This window comes from Liolophura sinensis, chromosome 6, assembly GCF_032854445.1.
Source record: "Liolophura sinensis isolate JHLJ2023 chromosome 6, CUHK_Ljap_v2, whole genome shotgun sequence".
Taxonomy (NCBI): Eukaryota; Metazoa; Mollusca; class Polyplacophora; order Chitonida; family Chitonidae; genus Liolophura; species Liolophura sinensis.
Genome location: NC_088300.1, coordinates 78,518,771 through 78,539,940, shown reverse-complemented (window position 1 = coordinate 78,539,940; position 21,170 = coordinate 78,518,771). Strand labels below are relative to the sequence as shown.

At 40.1% G+C, this 21,170-nt stretch overlaps 1 protein-coding gene across 1 annotated transcript in view; it reads left to right on the top strand.

Annotated features, from left to right (window-relative positions):
• The window catches only part of LOC135467949 (transmembrane protein 128-like), a 61,184-nt gene that overhangs the window by 14,946 nt on the left and 25,068 nt on the right, over window positions 1–21,170 (top strand). Inside the window, exon 3 of the mRNA XM_064745894.1 lies at window positions 5,110–5,277. Coding sequence (XP_064601964.1) covers window positions 5,110–5,277 — 168 coding nt within the window. The remainder of the gene's footprint in view (window positions 1–5,109; window positions 5,278–21,170) is intronic.

Here is a 21,170-nt window from a genome sequence, read left to right as displayed (position 1 = left end):
GCTAAATCCATTAGCATGCCGTCCATAGGGTAAATAAAGGTATGGCATTGGAGAGGTGCCAATCAGAAATTTCCCTAAGTTTCATGTACGACTGACAGGAATAACACTGGCATATTGTCATTGCCCACATCCAAATTACCCATCTCCCAGTTTTCAATGAGTGCTGCTGGGGGCCTCCAACATGGAACGTGCTGGGGGCAAAATGGTTTCCACATTACATGGACAGGGTCATCAAGGCTCTATGTGGTATATGTTTGTCTGCACAATACTCGAGTCTACTAACTTGTCTCTGAGCATGTATTGGTCCGGTATTGCTGTGCCAATCAGCCATGCTGTCTTCAGGGAAATACTGCACTGTTCTCACGTAACTCTCGTACCCCGTCGGCATGGGGTTGGGCATGCGGCCAACTGTTCCCGCTATTGACTTCAGCCCCTCCTGTATATTTGTGCAAATTACCTGATTAGCGTCCTCACTATATTTTATGTAGCATGCCCATGGCTCTAAAAAATTTCTGCTGCTGTTTTCATCTCATTCATGATGGATCAGTGTGGCCTTTATTATCAAAGCTGAATTCAGTTGGTGGCCATGAAGAATGCTTTATCACCTTGTCTCCTTTATATTACTTAGCAAGCACCCATATAGACATGCGGACGTTGGTAGGTCCCTGATGCCACCCAAGATGGTTTTACACTGAAATCTGTTGTCTTGTTCATGATGCCTGTGCTGTAGTCAAAACCATCTAAGCTAGAATTTATAACAAATTTGATACTTGAATATGAAATTTATATCACAGCTTTCTGATAGTTTCATTTTGTTCTCAATGCCCACTTGCATTTGGGAATTCATGAATTGCCTTTCATGGAGGGATTTTTTGAGTGCTTTTGCCTATAAAATCGGTCCATGTGGAAAAGCCTTGATAACCACATGGCTCATTTTTGCTTCCAAATTACGTTCTTCATCATCAAAAATGTGACAGAAAGTGATATTTATTTCATGAATTAACTTGCTTATCGTCACTACGTGATAAAATTTCAATTTGCAGAATTCCCGTTATGAATGTGACCATTTGCTTTAAGACCACACAGTGTATCATTTATGACATCCAGCCTGTCAGTTAATATATATTGGAGTTATTAGATAATTCCCTGAATTTATTGATTATATGCTTTAATAATGTACTGCAGTCATCAGCTGGGAAGTGTGATAAACGTGATGCAGTATGAACTCAATTCTGTGTTGTTCACAGTCTACCTGTCACATGTTTGTGTAACAAGCCAGCCAGTAGTTTGCACCTGCTTAAATGCACGCAAATTGTATTTTAAATGAAACAAATTTATATCTCAGATTGTTCAAAATATGATCAAGCTTTAAGCATAACTCAGTTACTGAGCATGTTGATTTGGAGAATAGCACTGCCCCTCACTGAATACCTAACAAACTTTTTGTCATTATACTGTAAATGTACAGTGAAAATGTCACTGCACCTCATTGAATACCTGGCCAACTTTTTCACATTATACTGTAGACAGACAGTGATAATTCCATCTCCCCTATGAATACCTGACATACATGTACTTTCTCACATTATACTGTAAACAGAAAGTGAGAATTCCACTTCCCATCACTAAATGCCTGAGACATTATACTGTAGATAGACTTAGTAACTTAGTAAGGTGTCATGTCTGATGTTCCCTAGATGTCTTGGCAAAGTGTCATGATGGGTGTCCTTCACATAATGTTTCTCTACGGCAACACTTTACAGGGTGATTATTGCAACTAATTAAAATAATATGTAATTTAAAGAAAAACCTAAAATGCATCTGTAGACACAAAGTTTTAATTTAGATATCCCATCTGAATTTTATGTAATTCTATACTTTTTTTGATATATTGATTTATTTATTTATTTGATTGATATTTTACACCGTACTCTAGAATATTTCGCTTATATGATGGTGATCAGCATTATGGCAAGAGAAAGTACTTTTTGGGTAAACTGTATAATCTAAAAATCCTACTTGAATATATGTAATGTGTTGACATTAAATGGAGAAATTTCTTACAGTTAATGATAATGACTCACAATCTTTATGATTTAGTTTGCTGGTCATAAATCATACGCGACACCCGGTGTACATGTAATAATAAAAGATGTTTGTTCCCAGGCACTGCCCATGCCTCATCTGCAGCATTGATGTATTGAGCTCTAGATTCTAGTTGATGTTACCAAATGCATAAAGTGCACTGTTGATGCTATCATGCACATGTAGGTTGATCTGGTCTGTCTTGAAGGCCGCACTACATGTATGCAAGCGTTATCATGATTAGCTTTGAATGTTCTTATTAATACATTAATCTGCTCTGTAGCTGCCATTGGCAGGCTGCATTTCCCAGATTTATCAAATGCCACTGGGTTTGAGAAATACCATGGCGGATGGGAGGGGGAGTGGCCCTGGTCTGTTATTGTGCAATAGGAGACTCCATCATTAACCACACGGTGTATCCATACCCAGCCTGTAGAAGCTAGCACATAACTGATCAGGTTCTCGATCCATATGGCTGATTGTAGTTTCTGGTAACAAGGGACATATAGAAAGGTGAAGCATACAGCATTCTCAGACTGGCCACCATCCAAATTAGCTCAGTCGCTCTGCATATTGGGTGTGGGGTACCAACTGCCATGCACCTCTTGTGTTCATTGCATTCTTCTGCTGCCTTATCAGGTGTGCATTCAAATGAGTAAGCCGGGCCTGAATGCAACCTCCACTGACACACTGCCTCTTTTTTTTTCTCCCCCCCTCCCCAACTACATATACAAGGGTACATGTTCTGTTAGCTGTAGGCAAGAGCAACTTGTGTAAGCAGCAAGTGTATACATATACTACAAATATATATATATGATAGCAATGGACCTGTGGTAAAGTTCCCAGAATTCCTCTGCTAGCTAGGCCTGTTTGTCTATTCTCATCAGGGCAAGTCAGTCAGAAAGCCATGTTGTGCCCACCAGTCTATAACCATCTGCACACAGTTAGGACGACAGAAAGCCATGGCGTGCCCACCAGTCTATAACCATCTGCACACAGTTAGGACGACAGAAAGCCGTGGGGTGCCCACCAGTCTATAACCATCTGCACACAGTTAGGACGACAGAAAGCCATGGCGTGCCCACCAGTCTATAACCATCTGCACACAGTTACGACGACAGAAAGCCATGGCGTGCCCACCAGTCTATAACCATCTGCACACAGTTAGGATGACAGAAAGCCGTGGGGTGCCCACCAGTCTATAACCATCTGCACACAGTTAGGACGACAGAAAGCCATGGGGTGCCCACCAGTCTATAACCATCTGCACACAGTTAGGACGACAGAAAGCCATGGCGTGACCACCAGTCTATAGCCATCTGCACACAGTTAGGACGACAGAAAGCCATGGCATGCCCACCAGTCTATAACCATCTGCACACAGTTAGGACGACAGAAAGCCATGGCGTGCCCACCAGTCTATAACCATCTGCACACAGTTGGGACGACAGAAAGCCATGGCGTGCCCACTAGTCTATAACCATCTGCACACAGTTAGGACGACAGAAAGCCATGGCGTGCCCACCAGTCTATAACCATCTGCACACAGTTAGGTCGACAAAGCCATGGCATGCCTACCAGTCTGTAACCATCTGCACACAGTTAGGACGACAGAAAGCCATGGCGTGCCCACCAGTCTATAACCATCTGCACACAGTTAGGGTGATAAAAAAAAAGAACGAAGACAGTACATGTACAGGGTGCCATGGCTTTTATGTTCTTTTCCTCTGTCCTCTCACACAAGAGTTAGGGTAATGCCCACATTATTCTAGGGTACAGGTGCACCCCCACAAAGGTCTGCTAATTAATATGTAAACATCCCTTCTGACAGACTTACACTAGTGGATATAAGTACTTAAAGTTTTTATATGTGCTTCAGATATGTTATGTTTAAAAAATAAAGAGTTCTGATACCTAACATACATTTATGTGCATTCCAGCTAATTTTCATTGCTGTAAAAACAGAAATATGAAATGAAACCTGATGTAACTTTGTGGTAATCAGTTGTCGTTGAGGATGTCATAGCTGGGTAAGGATTTAAAATATTTTGGAATAAGTTTGAAATACTTTGTGACACTAAAAAATTGTATAACATTGTATTACATATAAACTTGAGTCCGAGTCCAGCTCATGCTGGCTTCCTCTCCGGCCATACGTGGGAAGGTCTGTCAACAACCTGCGGATGGGCGTGGGTTTCCCCCGAGCTCTGCCTGGTTTCCACCCACCATAATGCTGGCTGCTGTGGTATAAGGGAAATATTCTCAAGTACGGCATGAAACACCAATCAAATAAATAAATAAATATTACATATAAACTAAAATTACTGCTGTTATACTTTGACTGAGCAACTACATTGCATGCTGAGTTTGGCTGGAATTTTAAATATAAAATATGACTTTAATACAAGTATTAGGTAATACAATTTTAACAAATTGGGCCCAGGTCTTTATGCCATATGTTCATAATTTGTGTGCTATTCTGGCTTAATTGACAAACATTTTACAAGGTATGTACATGGACAGACCTAACAATATACATTTTTCTTGTCAGCAAATTACAGATGTTCTGGAAAAGTATACTGTATGCATATCCCCACATTCTTCAAGTTAAGTAAATATTTACCATAAGACAGGTTTTGTGACGTATGATTTTTTCTCCCAGAGAGTTAAGTTCAAGATTTCTTTAAAGTAAATATGTCGGAAAACGTATTATTGCAATCGTGTTGTATAAAATTAAACATCCCTCTGCGCTGAATGGAGCGACATGTGCAGTATGGGTGTACCTAACATGTGCAGATCTTGACCCAGGCAGTATTGAGCAGTGTCTCAACAGACGTGATTCATGCAGTACGCTTTGGAGCCGTGTGTTCAGGAGAAAATGGCAGACCACAGACTCTGCATTCAAACAAACCTTGTTGTTTTCATTCTCGTTATTAATTACACCAAGGCTGTTGCTTTTTATTCTCTGTTTGGACTGCTTTGCAAACAGCTGTTAATTATCAGTGTTTTTATGTGTATTTTCAGATTCTGGCTCAATATTGGTCTGCTGCTGATTGGGGTTAATGTGTCCATTGCCTTGTTCCTTATCCTCTGGCTGAATTATGTGAAGAAACTGACCACTGACCAATGGGAGAAGAGGTACCCGGCTGCCATCCCCATAGCAACTGCATGTTTCATCTTGGGTGGGATTTTGTAAGTACAAGTGGTGATTATGTCACTCTGTTTTTAATTTTCCTTTTGAGTGAAGCAGACAAGCTCTTAAGAAGCCTTTACATCATGGCGCTCACGGGTACACAGAATTATCTCACCATTATTGGCATCAGTGGACAGTAATCAGCCAATCACAACAGCTCTTTGATTCTTTGGCAGGTCAATAAAAACAGTATTTGCTCAGTGCCTTGGTTGGGGGATGGTCTAAAGCCCTGATGGGCAAAATCCCCGGCGCAAAGGAGCCCCTCGATCAGTATTAAGTGTATATGGTAAATGACATAAGTTGTTTGAGAAAAGTTGAAACATTCTCCCTGAAGATTTCAGATTTCAATATAGGTTTGCAATGAGTAGAAACCCATCTTACTCGTTCTATCTTGTGCATGTATGGTAACCATTTTTGATGACATCGGCAAGAGCTATATATTTCTCAGCAGTGCACATAATGCTCGACCTTCATTCCAGGCTTAACTGAAAACTAAAGTCTACAAGTATGGTAAGCAATTGCTGTATTGCAGCTTGTGTTAGACTTTTTTCCTATTCTAAGAACACAAATCTTACATATATATGTGTCAGTTATTCCTATCCCGGATATATAATTTACACGCTATGGCCTAACACCTCTAAGGAAAATGGGGGATGGCAAAAAACGTGTAGCAGTGATGATTTTAACCTCAGAAAACATGCCTCTTTTGATCTTTCAGAGTGTAGATCTTCAGAAACATGCAGCCAACATTAATTTTTTTCCAATTTCGGGGAATAATATATAAATTTTAATTATGCAATTATTATAGAATGCTGCCAATTAAGATAACATTAAGATCACTGATTCCTTTTATCATGTACATCCATGTAGGGCATATAAAATAGAAAAAAATACACAGTATAAAGATAATTTTTTTAAAATTCTATTTAAGAGTATTCAAAAATAATATTTTTCTTGTGAACTGTAATATGACTTGGTTTAAATTTCTAAAGAATCAAAATTTTTAGATAAATATGTTATAGCAAGTTATAACCTGTATACCATGCTGAAATACCACAGCCAAACAAATTGAGTGTAGTGCGGACAGATTATAGTGGTGGAATAAAACAAGAAGATGAAGAGACATCACCATCATTTTTGGTGATATTGTTTTCAAAACGTGCATACAACGTTGATGAGAGGAAAACAGTTGAACCTGAGTGACAGACTGGGTAACGGTTTGTTGACAAACCGAGTGACAGACTGGGATACACTTTGATGACAAACCGAGTGACAGGCTGGGATACACTTTGATGACAAACCGAGTGACATACTGGCATACGGTTTGATGACAAACCGAGTGACAGACTGGGATACGGTTTGTTGACAAACCGAGTGACAGACTGGGATACACTTTGATGACAAAACCGAGTGACAGACTGGGATACACTTTGATGACAAAACCGAGTGACAGACTGGGCTACACTTTGATGACAAACCGAGTGACATACTGGCATACGGTTTGATGACAAACCGAGTGACAGACTGGGATACGGTTTGTTGACAAACCAAGTGACAGACTGGGTTACGGTTTGTTGACAAACTGAGTGACAGACTGGGATACACTTTGATGACAAACCGAGTGACATACTGGCATACGGTTTGATGACAAACCGAGTGACAGACTGGGATACGGTTTGTTGACAAACCGAGTGACAGACTAAGTTACGGTTTGTTGACAAACTGAGTGACAGACTGGGATACACTTTGATGACAAACCGAGTGACAGACTGGGATATGCTTTGATGACAAACCGAGTGACAGACTGGGATAGACTTTGATGACAAACCGAGTGACAGACTGGGATACGCTTTGATGACAAAACTGAGTGACAGACTGGGATACACTTTGATGACAAAACCGAGTGACAGACTGAGCTACACTTTGATGACAAAACCGAGTGACAGACTGGGATACGCTTTGATGACAAACCGCGTGACAGACTGGGATACACTTTGATGACAAACCGAGTGACAGACTGGGATACACTTTGATGACAAAACCGAGTGACAGACTGGGATACACTTTGATGACAAAACCGAGTGACAGACTGGGATACACTTTGATGACAAACCGAGTGACAGAGTGGGATACACTTTGATGACAAAACCGAGTGACAGACTGGAATACACTTTGATGACAAAACCGAGTGACAGACTGGGATACACTTTGATGACAAACCGAGTGACAGACTGGGATACACTTTGATGACAAACCGAGTGACAGACTGGGCTACGCTTTGATGACAAACCGAGTGACAGACTGGGATACACTTTGATGACAAAACTGAGTGACAGACTGGGCTACGCTTTGATGACAAAACCGAGTGACAAACTGGGATACACTTTGATGACAAAACCGAGTGACAGACTGGGATACACTTTGATGACAAAGCTGAGTGACAGACTGGATTAAGCTTTGATGACAAAACCAAGTGACAGAGTGGGATACACTTTGATGACAAAACCGAGTGACAGACTGGATTAAGCTTTGATGACAAAACCAAGTGACAGACCGGGATACACTTTGATGACAAAACCGAGTGACAAACTGGAATACACTTTGATGACAAAACCAAGTGACAGAGTGGGATACACTTTGATGACAAAGCTGAGTGACAGACTGGATTAAGCTTTGATGACAAAACCAAGTGACAGAGTGGGATACACTTTGATGACAAAACCGAGTGACAGACTGGGATACACTTTGATGACAAAGCTGAGTGACAGACTGGATTAAGCTTTGATGACAAAACCAAGTGACAGACCGGGATGCACTTTGATGGCAAATTTTTAGATGGAAAATAAAGTCACTATATGAATTCCCGTCAACAGATATTTAACATCATGTTTGTTAGACTGTCAAAAATTTTTTTGGGTTAATTTATACGACAGAGCTTTTGTCCATGGGGTTTCTGTCCACTGGGGCTTTGTCCTGGATTCGCCTTGTGTACTTACTGCTTGACAGTTCTTGGTCTGCTTGTCCTTTCCGGAAGCGCTAAATGGTTTACCCCACCACCCATGTGTTAGCTCACTAACCTCAAATTTTGGTAGTTCTGTGACAATGCATATATGTGGTCTGCAAACACAAAAAATCCATTTCTGTGGTGATTAAATTGCAACAATTTGTTGTTAGTAATTTAATCAGGGATTGCTGTAACTCTGTGTTGTTATATTTGACAGCAGATTGGTTAAATGTGCAGAACCATTAGTTCTAAATTTCTCTGTATCAGGGTATGCCTGGGTTTATTTTACTTTATTTTATTTTTTTTTCTTCTTTTTTTCAGCTTTTAGATTTATCTTGCACTGCAGTGTTTTGTTCCTGTAGTGTAGTAAATGGACATGTACATGTACATGTATGACAACCTCACTATTAAATGTTGTGCTTCATAGATGTTGTTAGGAACAGACGTCATTTACAAAACTCTGTGGAAAGTCGGAAACTTTGGATGTTTAGGTATCTTCAGACAGATTATAAATTCAGAAACATATTACATAAAGCTGTAGTTCTCGGTTGAAGGCTGCAATCAGAAGTCAACCAAGCCATGCCCAATCATTCAGGAGTTCCAAGAGAACTGAAGGGAGGGCACAGGAAATAGTATTCAGTTCTGGGCTGGAATTCAAGTTGTGTATTTAAGAAATATAAAAAAAACTGTCCAAATTTATGTACCTGACTTATGTATTTCTGAAATTCCCCAACTGACAGCCTTGATAGTTTTCAACAGGTATATATACATATAACTGTAACTGATGCATACAGGAAAACTGCCTATCACACAAGCTTGAGTCTGTGTACAAATTCTTTACTATTAAGTAGACTTCAGCTATCAACTTCATGTGGAGAGCATAGTTTGTATTTTGCTTTTTTGCCCCAACTTTGGCATTGGTAGTGAACTTCAGTGAATTGGTATCTATGAACTTCAGTGAATTGGTATCTATGAACTTCAGTGAATTGGTAGCTATGAATTTCAGTGAATTGGTAGCTATGAACTTCAGTGAATTGGTATCTATGAACTTCAGTGAATTGGTATCTATGAACTTCAGTGAATTGGTAGCTATGAATTTCAGTGAATTGGTAGCTATGAACTTCAGTGAATTGGTATCTATGAACTTCAGTGAATTGGTAGCTATGAATTTCAGTGAATTGGTAGCTATGAACTTCAGTGAATTGGTAGATATGAATGTCAGTGAATTGGTAGCTATGAACTTCAGTGAATTGGTATCTATGAACTTCAGTGAATTGGTAGCTATGAATTTCAGTGAATTGGTAGCTATGAACTTCAGTGAATTGGTATCTATGAACTTCAGTGAATTGGTAGATATGAACTTCAGTGAATTGGTATCTATGAACTTCAGTGAATTGGTAGCTATGAACTTCAGTGAATTGGTAGCTATGAATTTCAGTGAATTGGTATCTATGAACTTCAGTGAATTGGTAGCTGTGAATTTCAGTGAATTGGTAGCTATGAACTTCAGTGAATTGGTATCTATAAACTTCAGTGAATTGGTAGATATGAACTTCAGTGGCCAGTACATGCATGTATACTTCCCTAGATACTAGTATAATATCAGTACAGCTTTGGTCTCAATCAGCTTTTTCACTGTTAACGCAGAGAGCGTGAGAATGTATTCAAGAATTCCCAAAATAATGTTACTTTCTGCTAAAGAAAATATTTTCATTAAAGGATAACTCGTATCTGATTTATTATTATTGTGTGTATGGGGAGTAGACATAATTAGTGATAATTAAGGCACCAAACCTCTGGCAAACAAGGAGCTGGTTCAATACTTGTCTTCATCAAGGAATTTTTATTGTTATTTGGGCCTTGGTGACAATAATTGTTTTATGTACATGTATGTTCATGGAAGACTGTCTTCCTACAGTAGGTGAAACATGGGGAAGTTCATCAGTATTGTACAGACGGTTGATGTTTTACACCATGTACTTCTTCTACCCATAAAAATGGATCACCATATCATAGAAGTGAATAATCCTTGAGTATAGGGTTAAAAATCTTCAAATTGATAAGTATGGTTGTTTGGCAGTGACCTACACATGCATGTGTCTGTTGTGTAACACCACTGAATCTGTGTTTATGAACTATGTTGAAGAGGATGTTTGTTGACTGACTTGTGTATCACCTTGAGAACTGTACAGTACACAGTGTGGAAGGATGTAGAGTGGCTTGCTCAAATGTGGCTGACAAACAATGGTTTGAGAATAAAACCTTCCCTGTTGTTACATTATGGCTTCAGTGCTGTAACTTGACCAGTCCCAGGGGGATATTGCAAGGATAGTTCCCCTTCATAGAAGCTACATGTACACGCTGAGTTTGATTAGCACTTTCTACACGGAACCAAAACTAAGTTTAAATGTAACTCATCTTTTTGAAAATATCATTAAGCTCATAACAGTTGTAACTTTTTTTTTTTTTTTAATCATGGGTCTTTCTATCAGATATTTGTGTTTGGAACGTGTGGTTAAAGTATTATCTCTATTCCTGACTGCTATACCTAATCAGACTAAAGCTAGTCATTCTGAGGAGCACTTGAGTGGTAATAACTCCTCGGCCAGACCACCTCAGATGATTTCAATTCACCATGATTATACTGCGCGTTTCCTTTCTGGCCCTGTCACTTGGATTTGGCGCAGAGCTGTGAAGTGTAGCCATATCCGCTGATGGACGAACCCAAATTAGGACCTCTCCACACCAATACAAAGCAGAGACGTTGAGTTCCATTGGATGAACAGTATGACCAGCTTTCACTGGACAAAATTTGATGAAGTCTCATTTGGTTGATGTTGTTTGATCCCATCTCTCAGGATAATACTCTAAAAGGAAGAAAAAAAATGCATATTCAAAAATTATATTATGCCTTCCTTGATGACAGGAAAACAGATGTAAATCTGGATGATTGAGTGATTGACTTCCCACTGGTACTGACGTGACACATCCTCTGTCAGTCTGTCATGAATAAGTCTTCAATACTCTTTTTCAAAATGGTTCATTGTATTGAATTGAAGCTGCATACTTGGCTTGGCCATGACAAGTTAGAGATGAAGTTTGAGTTGGGGCCTTTTTCATCCATTTTTAACATAGTTATGAGCATTTTTATCCTGTTTTGGATATCTAAAATGATAACATTCTGGGTTTAATGGTTACTTTAATACCTTCAACACAGGAGAGTTAGGAGACCAACGTAAAATCACGCAAGTGGTAGGAAGTAGGCGGGAAGTGAACAGTTGTATTTTGCTGTGGCAAATGGAGTATTAAATCTGTGAACAGAAGAAGTGATCTTGTGTTGTGAACTCAGTGATAAGTTATAAACAGTGATATAAAGTTTTTCAGACAGAGTTGTAACTTGGAATGTGGCTTCACCATGACAACTTACAGATTAAGTAGTACGAAAGAAAACAAGAATGATTTTTTGCTGTTGTGGTTCTTGAATATTCTGAGTTCAGAAAGGAAAGATTCAGGGGATAAGGAATTACAAGTGTTAAGCTCTGTGCAAAGCCATCAGCCATTGTCACAAAGTACAACTTCTTGGTTTTCTTGAATTCTCTGGGTTAATAGACTATAGGAACCTTAGACCCGCTACTCACACTGCTCTCTGACTGTACTTTTATGTTTGGACCACCAAACATTTTCTTGGACACCATGAAATCTAATAGCCTGTGATTATTTAGACTTTTAATTTTAAGTGAATGATATCAAAAGGTATTTGTTTTTCATTAATTTGCATTAGTACACTTGCATGTATGTCTAGGCGAGATCAAATTCTGAAATTGCTATTCGTGAATGTATTTTTCCATTTAATATGTGCGCACATGATGTTCATTTCATGTTTTACAGCCTGCAGATGTATACATGTATATTGTTTGCAGTGATTTCAAAACACTTTTATATAGGGTGGCCAAATCCAGGATACGTGTAAACATTGTCTTAAGTTTGAGATCAATCACCTGTGACTACTAGATATGTTTTATAGTTATGGTGCCTTTTATAAGACCATCGTTTTATCAGTGTTTAACAGAGACAACAAAGCCTATTTGATTTTAGCAGTTTTGGATGTGTTTAATGTGTTATATTTATAGGTCTTAGTTAACGTGATGCATTATCTTTTGAAAGGAAATTATCTTGAGATGGCGTCACACAGAACAATCATGACAAGAAAGGCACATAATTATATATTTCAAGGCAGAGGCATATTCACATTCATTGTTATTGATGCATTTACACAGAGACGTTAATTACTCTTTCTAAAAGTGACATTTGAAAACCATTCAAAATCCTCATATGCTTGAAAGATATTTCTTTGATTTCCATGTTATATTTTTCAGAGCAAGTTTTGTTAGCCAGTTGTTGACCTGGCTGCAAGCTTTTCTCAAAGAGCCCTGGACATACTGTGTATAGTGTCATTTCATGTCTTTCATGTCAGTATTTCAAATGGTTTCAGAACTACATTAAATAGCTTTCTTCACAACAACACAGGTGATACAAGAAATAGCTTATTCTCCAAGGGTTGATCTCTCCAGACACTAGAGAAAGTGAGTAGTTCACCCATGGAAATCCATGATGGGTACTGTAGGAGTTTGGAACTGATGATATAACTGTAATGGTGAACTGTGAACATCTTCTTTGCATTCTGCTAGGGGAAAAAATGTCACCATTACAATCTTTACTTATCACCAAATGTGTGCTTTGTGGCTGGTCTGAGATGGAAGACAGTATAGCCAGTGTTCTTTTAGCGGGGTTGTAAGGAGTCTCATGCTGTGGAGGGAACATTAAGATTGATATATGCTGGAGAATTGATGTTTGTGTAATAGTGCCAATGTTAACCTGATGGATTGGTGTAAGGATGACTGCAGTCCAACTATGCTTGGTTTGAAAATGTACAAATGAACCATGGATAGAAGAGTACAGGCACCGCTGGCTTCACAATGTCCGAAACAAGATAAAATCGCAATGTGTCCATCCAATGAGGGCGGAACCGCCAACCTCATCAGTTGGCAATCATGATTAGCGGGCGATAATTCCTAGTTTGCCGCAACACTATTGACTCTGTTAACTGACTTTGCTTGGTTCCGTGTTCAAATATAATCAGGTGTTAATGGCAACCACTATTTACGAAGCCTCTGTTTGAGAGCTGGATTGCCAGCATGGGACTACAGCCTCAGAACTCCATCTGATTGGTCTGCCAAATCCAGCACGCAGCCATCACTAAACAGGCTTAGACCTCAGCGATATTGACCTGTACCTAGCCACCAATAATTAGGTTTTGAAATGCTTATGGTTTACTGTTGCCTAAGGGGTGTCTGTGCATGCTGCAGAATACATTTGCTCTCTTAGATATGTGTGCACACCCACTCAGAGAAATAGGGTGAGGTTGTTGTTTGTCTTGATGGCTCCCATCAGATTACCTCCCCTTAATAACATGCTTCCCTCTTATCTCAGTGGGTGTCTTGTGTGTGTGTGCTGGCATCACCAGCCATTTTTCACATTCAGCGGATTTTGTTTGCAAATGACACACTCCATCCCTTAAAAAGAGTCTGTAAACAAGTCTTCACAGTTGCTATACAATTTTAAAGTTTATTTCACAGCTTTTAATCAAGCTTTGATCTTCTTTGTTTTAGGAGCTTAACACCGTTTTAAACAGAAGTTGAAGTGAATTTATTCACACTAATTGCAGTTAGTTTTTGGAAATTGTTTCATTTCATGTATTTGATAAGTTTAAGAGTGTATTAACATGCATGCAGCCATGCAGTTCAAGTAATAAATATCAGTCATGTTAATGATTTTGTCGCATGATGGAATGCCATCAATTTACTGTTCACCTCATTGTTTTTTCTTGCCTGTTTCACATCTAATATCCTTATACATTTATATGACCTTTTTATTTTTTATAATTTTTTTCTATTATTCATTTGATTTTTTGCTATCTTAGCCATCCAAGGTACTTGAGATCCATAATAAATGGTCTGCTAGGTCGCAATGATCAAAGTTATGAAAGCTGCAACCTGAAAAGAAAACTAGTGTGAAAAACTTTAAATATGATGAAGGAGAATACTATATGAAGTTATTGTGTGAGCCGATGAGCCATAGACCCAGGCTGGCATGATGTTTGTCTTTGAACATTGTGTGTGCGACCTTCAGGCAACTGTCACTACTGCTATACGTGTAAATGCTTACAATTACATAGTGCATCTTGTGTTTGGGTCTTGGTAAAGTCAGCAGTTTGTCTCTATGGAACCTTAATGCGTGTAGGATGGTGAGTTTAGGGAATATTAACATTGAAAGATATGAGAGCAGTGTGAACGCTTATCCAACACACTCGCCATGTGAATTGAATCTATCTTGGTATTTGCATAAAACCAGCGAAGCAAGGTGGCGTGGATGAATTTTGATAGGTGTGGGAGAAGTGGTGTGCACAGTTCCTGTAATAGCATCCACCATGATATTGACTACTGTACCCTTGAGGGTTGACCGATAGAGAGTGAAGCAGGTTAAATATGAAGCTGTTCACCTGGTGATGACGAGTCGCTTATCACACTGACAATCCATCGGCCCATACTGCCTACCTCTTCCATTTCCGCGAATCCATCCTTCATGCTTAAATTGATTCTTCCTGATGATGTTTCATAACAGTCAGTCCTCCACCACAGATTTACCATTTATGAAATAGGAGCTTAAATAAGGCATACAGTTTGGGACTGCTCAGTCAGATTCAAAAGTCAGCACGAGAACATGATTTTATGTAAATAAACATGTATGTATTTAGATATTTATAACATAATTTACATTTATGACAACATGCCACATTTTATTTTTTGATAGAGTTAAAAAATTAACTACAATTAATCTACAGCCTGGCTCATGTACTCTATGGGTTTTGTAGCTGTCACACACATCTACAGCCTGGCTCATGTACTCTATGGGTGTTGTAGCTGTCACACTCATCTACAGCCTGGCTCATGTACACTATGGGTGTTGTAGCTGTCACACTCATCTATAGCCTGGCTCATGTACTATGTGGGTGTTGTAGCTGTCACATTCATCTACAGCCTGGCTCATGCACTCTATGGGTGTTGTAGCTGTCACACAACTTGACTGATCTACAACCCTTGTCTGTCAAACAATTTGTCTCATAACCTGGCTATAGTTGTGACATAATCTTGCACATATACCTGCTGGATCTCTGACATAACCTGGCACATGGCCTGGCTGGGCCTGTCATATTACCTGGCTCGTGGCCTGGCTGGGTCTATCATATTACCTGGCTCAGGGTTTGGCTGGGTCTGTTATTTTACCTGGCTCATGGTCTGGCTGGGTCTGTCATATGACCTGGCACATGGCCTGGCTGGGCCTGTCATATTACCTGGCACATGGCCTGGCTGGGCCTGTCATATTACCTGGCACATGGCCTGGCTGGGCCTGTCATATTACCTGGCACATGGCCTGGCTGGGCCTGTCATATTACCTGGCTCATGGTCAGGCTGGGTCTGTCATATGATCTGGCACATGGTCTGGCTGGGCCTGTCATATTACCTGGCTCATGGTCAGGCTGGGTCTGTCATATGATCTGGCACATGGTCTGCCTGGGCCTGTCATATTACCTGGCTCGTGGCCTGGCTGGGCCTGTCATATTACCTGGCTCATGGCCTGGCTGGGTCTGTCATATTACCTGGCTCAGGGTTTGGCTGGGTCTGTTATTTTACCTGGCTCATGGTCTGGCTTGGTCTGTTATTTTACCTGGCTCGTGGTCTGGCTGGGTCTGTCATATTACCTGGCTCATGGCCTGGCTGGGTCTATCATATTACCTGGCTCAGGGTTTGGCTGGGTCTGTTATTTTACCTGGCTCATGGTCTGGCTGGGTCTGTTATTTTACCTGGCTCATGGTCTGGCTGCGTCTGTCATATTACCTGGCTCGTGGTCTGGCTGGGAATGTCATATTACCTGGCTCATGGTCTGGCTGGGTGTGTCATTTTACCTGGCTCATGGCCTGGCTGGGTTTGCCATATTAGGTCTGGCTGAGTCTGTCAGATATAGTTCATGGTCTGACTGGGTATGTCACACCATCTTTCACATAAACTGGCTCTTTTGCTGGCCGGGACTGTCAAATAAACCTGGCTCATAAACTGTCTGGGTGACATGTCGCATAAACTAGCTCATGGTCTAGCTGGGTCTGTTTCATGACAGTCGTTTGTGAAGCCTCACTGTAATACTTGTCCCAGTTACCACATGTGTATTCTTGTATGATTTCCGTCAGCAGTGGAGAAGGTTGCCAATTAGGACATGCTGGAATGCTGGAATCAGATTGTTAACGATCTAACTGTATGATGTCCCATTTTAGATACAATATCAGAAATTGACAGCTGATTCGGGGCTTAAATTAGAGGACGTGACTGGCATGGTTGTCCGAGGGGCCAGCTGACCTATCCATATTGGCCTGAATGGTCACTGACAAGGAACACAACATGTAGGCCACTTTTGGTTTTGTTTCTACATCAACATATAGTTCTTGCGTTAATTTAAGCTATACTGGAATTAACAGTTTATGTTGTGTTTTTTATTTGAATACCAGTCAGTCTAACCTTTACAGAGCTGTGATGATGAAACATTGTTTAAGTTAGTGGTAAGCATGTACGTCTTGTGACATGTAGATGTACTAATAAGAAATAAGTTTTTTCAGTTTAGTAGAAAAAGGCATTGAATTTATTGGATTTCCAACACTGAATTACTTAGAAACCACCAAAAATGTGATTTTATGGTGAGACCCATACTCACTGATTGTTTCTGATTTCTGTCCTTCGGGGATCACATCAAATAGGAAAGGCCTGCTTAATTTTGTTACCAGCTCTCGTAAACAATTTAAGTACCTGGGGCCTGGTTGACAAATTAGTTTTCAGAACACTGTTTGTGGTCATTGTCATCACATGGAATATAGCATTTGCATATATGATTTGACAACTTCATGTACATCAGATTTGCTATAGCTGACTTATGCTATTATTGTTATGTGATGTAGTGTGGCCCAGATGAGAATTCACCACTGTGGGTTCGTCTGTCTCTACATGTACATCAGATTTGCTGTAGCTGACATATGCTATTATCATTATGCAATGTAGTGTGGCCCAGATGAGAATTTACCACTGTGTGTTCGTCTGTCTCTACATGTACATCAGATTTGCTATAGCTGACATATGCTATTATCATTATGCGATGTAGTGTGGCTCAGATGAGAATTTACCACTGTGGGTTCGTCTGTCTCTACATGTACATCAGATTTGCCATAGCTGACATATGCTATTATCGTTATGTGATGTAGTGTGGCCCAGATGAGAATTTACCACTGTGTGTTTATCTGTCTCTACATGTACATCAGATTTGCTATAGCTGACATATGCTATTATCATTATGCGATGTAGTGTGGCCCAGATGAGAATTTACCACTGTGTGTTCGTCTGTCTCTACATGTACATCAGATTTGCTATAGCTGACATATGCTGTTATCGTTATGTGATGTAGTGTGGCCCAGATGAGAATTTACCACTGTGTGTTCGTCTGTCTCTACATGTACATCAGATTTGCTATAGCTGACATATGCTATTATCATTATGCGATGTAGTGTGGCCCAGATGAGAATTTACCACTGTGTGTTTGTCTGTCTCTACATGTACATCAGATTTGCTATAGCTGACATATGCTATTATTGTTATGTGATGTAGTGTGGCCCAGATGAGAATTTACCACTGTGGGTTCGTCTGTCTCTACATGTACATCAGATTTGCTATAGCTGACATATGCTATTATCATTATGTGATGTAGTGTGGCCCAGATGAGAATTTACCACTGTGTGTTCGTCTGTCTCTACATGTACATCAGATTTGCTATAGCTGACATATGCTGTTATCATTATGCGATGTAGTGTGGCCCAGATGAGAATTTACCACTGTGTGTTCGTCTGTCTCTACATGTCCATCAGATTTGCCATAGCTGACATATGCTATTATCGTTATGCGATGTAGTGTACCCCAGATGAGAATTTACCACTGTGCATTCGTCTGTCTCTACATGTACATCAGATTTGCTATAGCTGACATATGCTATTATCATTATGCGATGTAGTGTGGCCCAGATGAGAATTCACCACTGTGGGTTCGTCTGTCTCTACATGTACATCAGATTTGCTATAGCTGACATATGCTATTATCGTTATGTGATGTAGTGTGGCCCAGATGAGAATTTACCACTGTGTGTTCGTCTGTCTCTACATGTACATCAGATTTGCCATAGCTGACATATGCTATTAATTATCGTTATGCGATGTAGTGTACCCCAGATGAGAATTTACCACTGTGCATTCGTCTGTCTCTACATGTACATCAGATTTGCTATAGCTGACATATGCTATTATCATTATGCGATGTAGTGTGGCCCAGATGAGAATTCACCACTGTGGGTTCGTCTGTCTCTACATGTACATCAGATTTGCTGTAGCTGACATATGCTATTATCATTATGCAATGTAGTGTGGCCCAGATGAGAATTTACCACTGTGTGTTCGTCTGTCTCTACATGTACATCAGATTTGCCATAGCTGACATATGGTATTATCATTATGCGATGTAGTGTGGCTCAGATGAGAATTTACCACTGTGGGTTCGTCTGTCTCTACATGTACATCAGATTTGCTATAGCTGACATATGCTATTATCATTATGTGATGTAGTGTGGCCCAGATGAGAATTTACCACTGTGTGTTCGTCTGTCTCTACATGTACATCAGATTTGCCATAGCTGACATATGCTATTATCATTATGTGATGTAGTGTGGCCCAGATGAGAATTTACCACTGTGTGTTTATCTGTCTCTACATGTACATCAGATTTGCCATAGCTGACATATGCTATTATCGTTATGTGATGTAGTGTGGCCCAGATGAGAATTTACCACTGTGTGTTTATCTGTCTCTACATGTACATCAGATTTGCTATAGCTGACATATGCTATTATCGTTATGTGATGTAGTGTGGCCCAGATGAGAATTTACCACTGTGTGTTTGTCTGTCTCTACATGTACATCAGATTTGCTATAGCTGACATATGCTATTATCGTTATGTGATGTAGTGTGGCCCAGATGAGAATTTACCACTGTGTGTTCGTCTGTCTCTACATGTACATCAGATTTGCTATAGCTGACATATGCTATTATCATTATGCGATGTAGTGTGGCCCAGATGAGAATTTACCACTGTGTGTTTGTCTGTCTCTACATGTACATCAGATTTGCTATAGCTGACATATGCTATTATTGTTATGTGATGTAGTGTGGCCCAGATGAGAATTCACCACTGTGGGTTCGTCTGTCTCTACATGTACATCAGATTTGCTATAGCTGACATATGCTATTATCGTTATGTGATGTAGTGTGGCCCAGATGAGAATTTTCCACTGTGTGTTCGTCTGTCTCTACATGTACATCAGATTTGCTATAGCTGACATATGCTATTATCATTATGCGATGTAGTGTGGCCCAGATGAGAATTTACCACTGTGTGTTTGTCTGTCTCTACACGTACATCAGATTTGCTATAGCTGACATATGCTATTATCGTTATGTGATGTAGTGTGGCCCAGATGAGAATTTACCACTGTGTGTTCGTCTGTCTCTACATGTACATCAGATTTGCCATAGCTGACATATGCTATTATCGTTATGTGATGTAATGTACCCCAGATGAGAATTTACCACTGTGCATTCGTCTGTCTCTACATGTACATCAGATTTGCTATAGCTGACATATGCTATTATCATTATGTGATGTAGTGTGGCCCAGATGAGAATTTACCACTGTGTGTTTATCTGTCTCTACATGTACATCAGATTTGCTATAGCTGACATATGCTATTATCGTTATGTGATGTAGTGTGGCCCAGATGAGAATTTACCACTGTGTGTTCGTCTGTCTCTACATGTACATCAGATTTGCTATAGCTGACATATGTTACTATCATTATGCGATGTAGTGTGGCCCAGATGAGAATTTACCACTGTGTATTCGTCTGTCTCTCCATGTACATGGATATACATTTTTGTTCTGACAGTTTGCTGTGTCATTGCAGGATTTCCTAATATGGACATGTACATTAAATGTCACTTACATGTAAGACTAATTCAATTAAACATCAGACTAATGCTTGCTTTTTGTTCTTGAGGAATGAATGCAGTGTTCAAAGCATAAGCAACGGGACTGCATATGTGTTTAGAAGTGATAGTCATCCATCACAATACAATAGGCCCAGCCTGGTTGACTGTGGAGAACCTGCAACCGTTTTGGAGTACTTGGCTCTCTAATTAAGAGCATTGGAATTCAGATTTATTTGCCATCACTGTGGCTTTCTCATTCATCTGGATGAGATCATCTCCTAGTGGCAGAGGAAAGACTCTTAAGAGGGTTTGTCAGGCTGTGTGGTTGTCCAGTAAGAGTGCCCCTGGCCTGGAGCTCATGGGACATGACACCTGACCCTGAGGCAGTTTTCAGTCCTTCACAGACTAGCTCACAGACTCCAGCCTCTGTCATATTAGCATGTTACTGCAGACCTCTGTTAATTCCTGGGCAATCAGTTAGAGGATGAATACTGTTCGGGATTTCATTCTTCTGTCACTCTGCTGGTCGATCATGCAGACGGGAGACAAGCACTGACCACGTGGCCGCAGATTTCCTGCTCATGATCTGCAGCAGTGCATGTTCATGCCCACTCTGAGGGATTATACTGCCTCTGACCGCTGGCCCAATCCCTAGTTTCTCTGTCCATGTCCCTTTGTGAAATGTACACAGCCCTGCCGTCT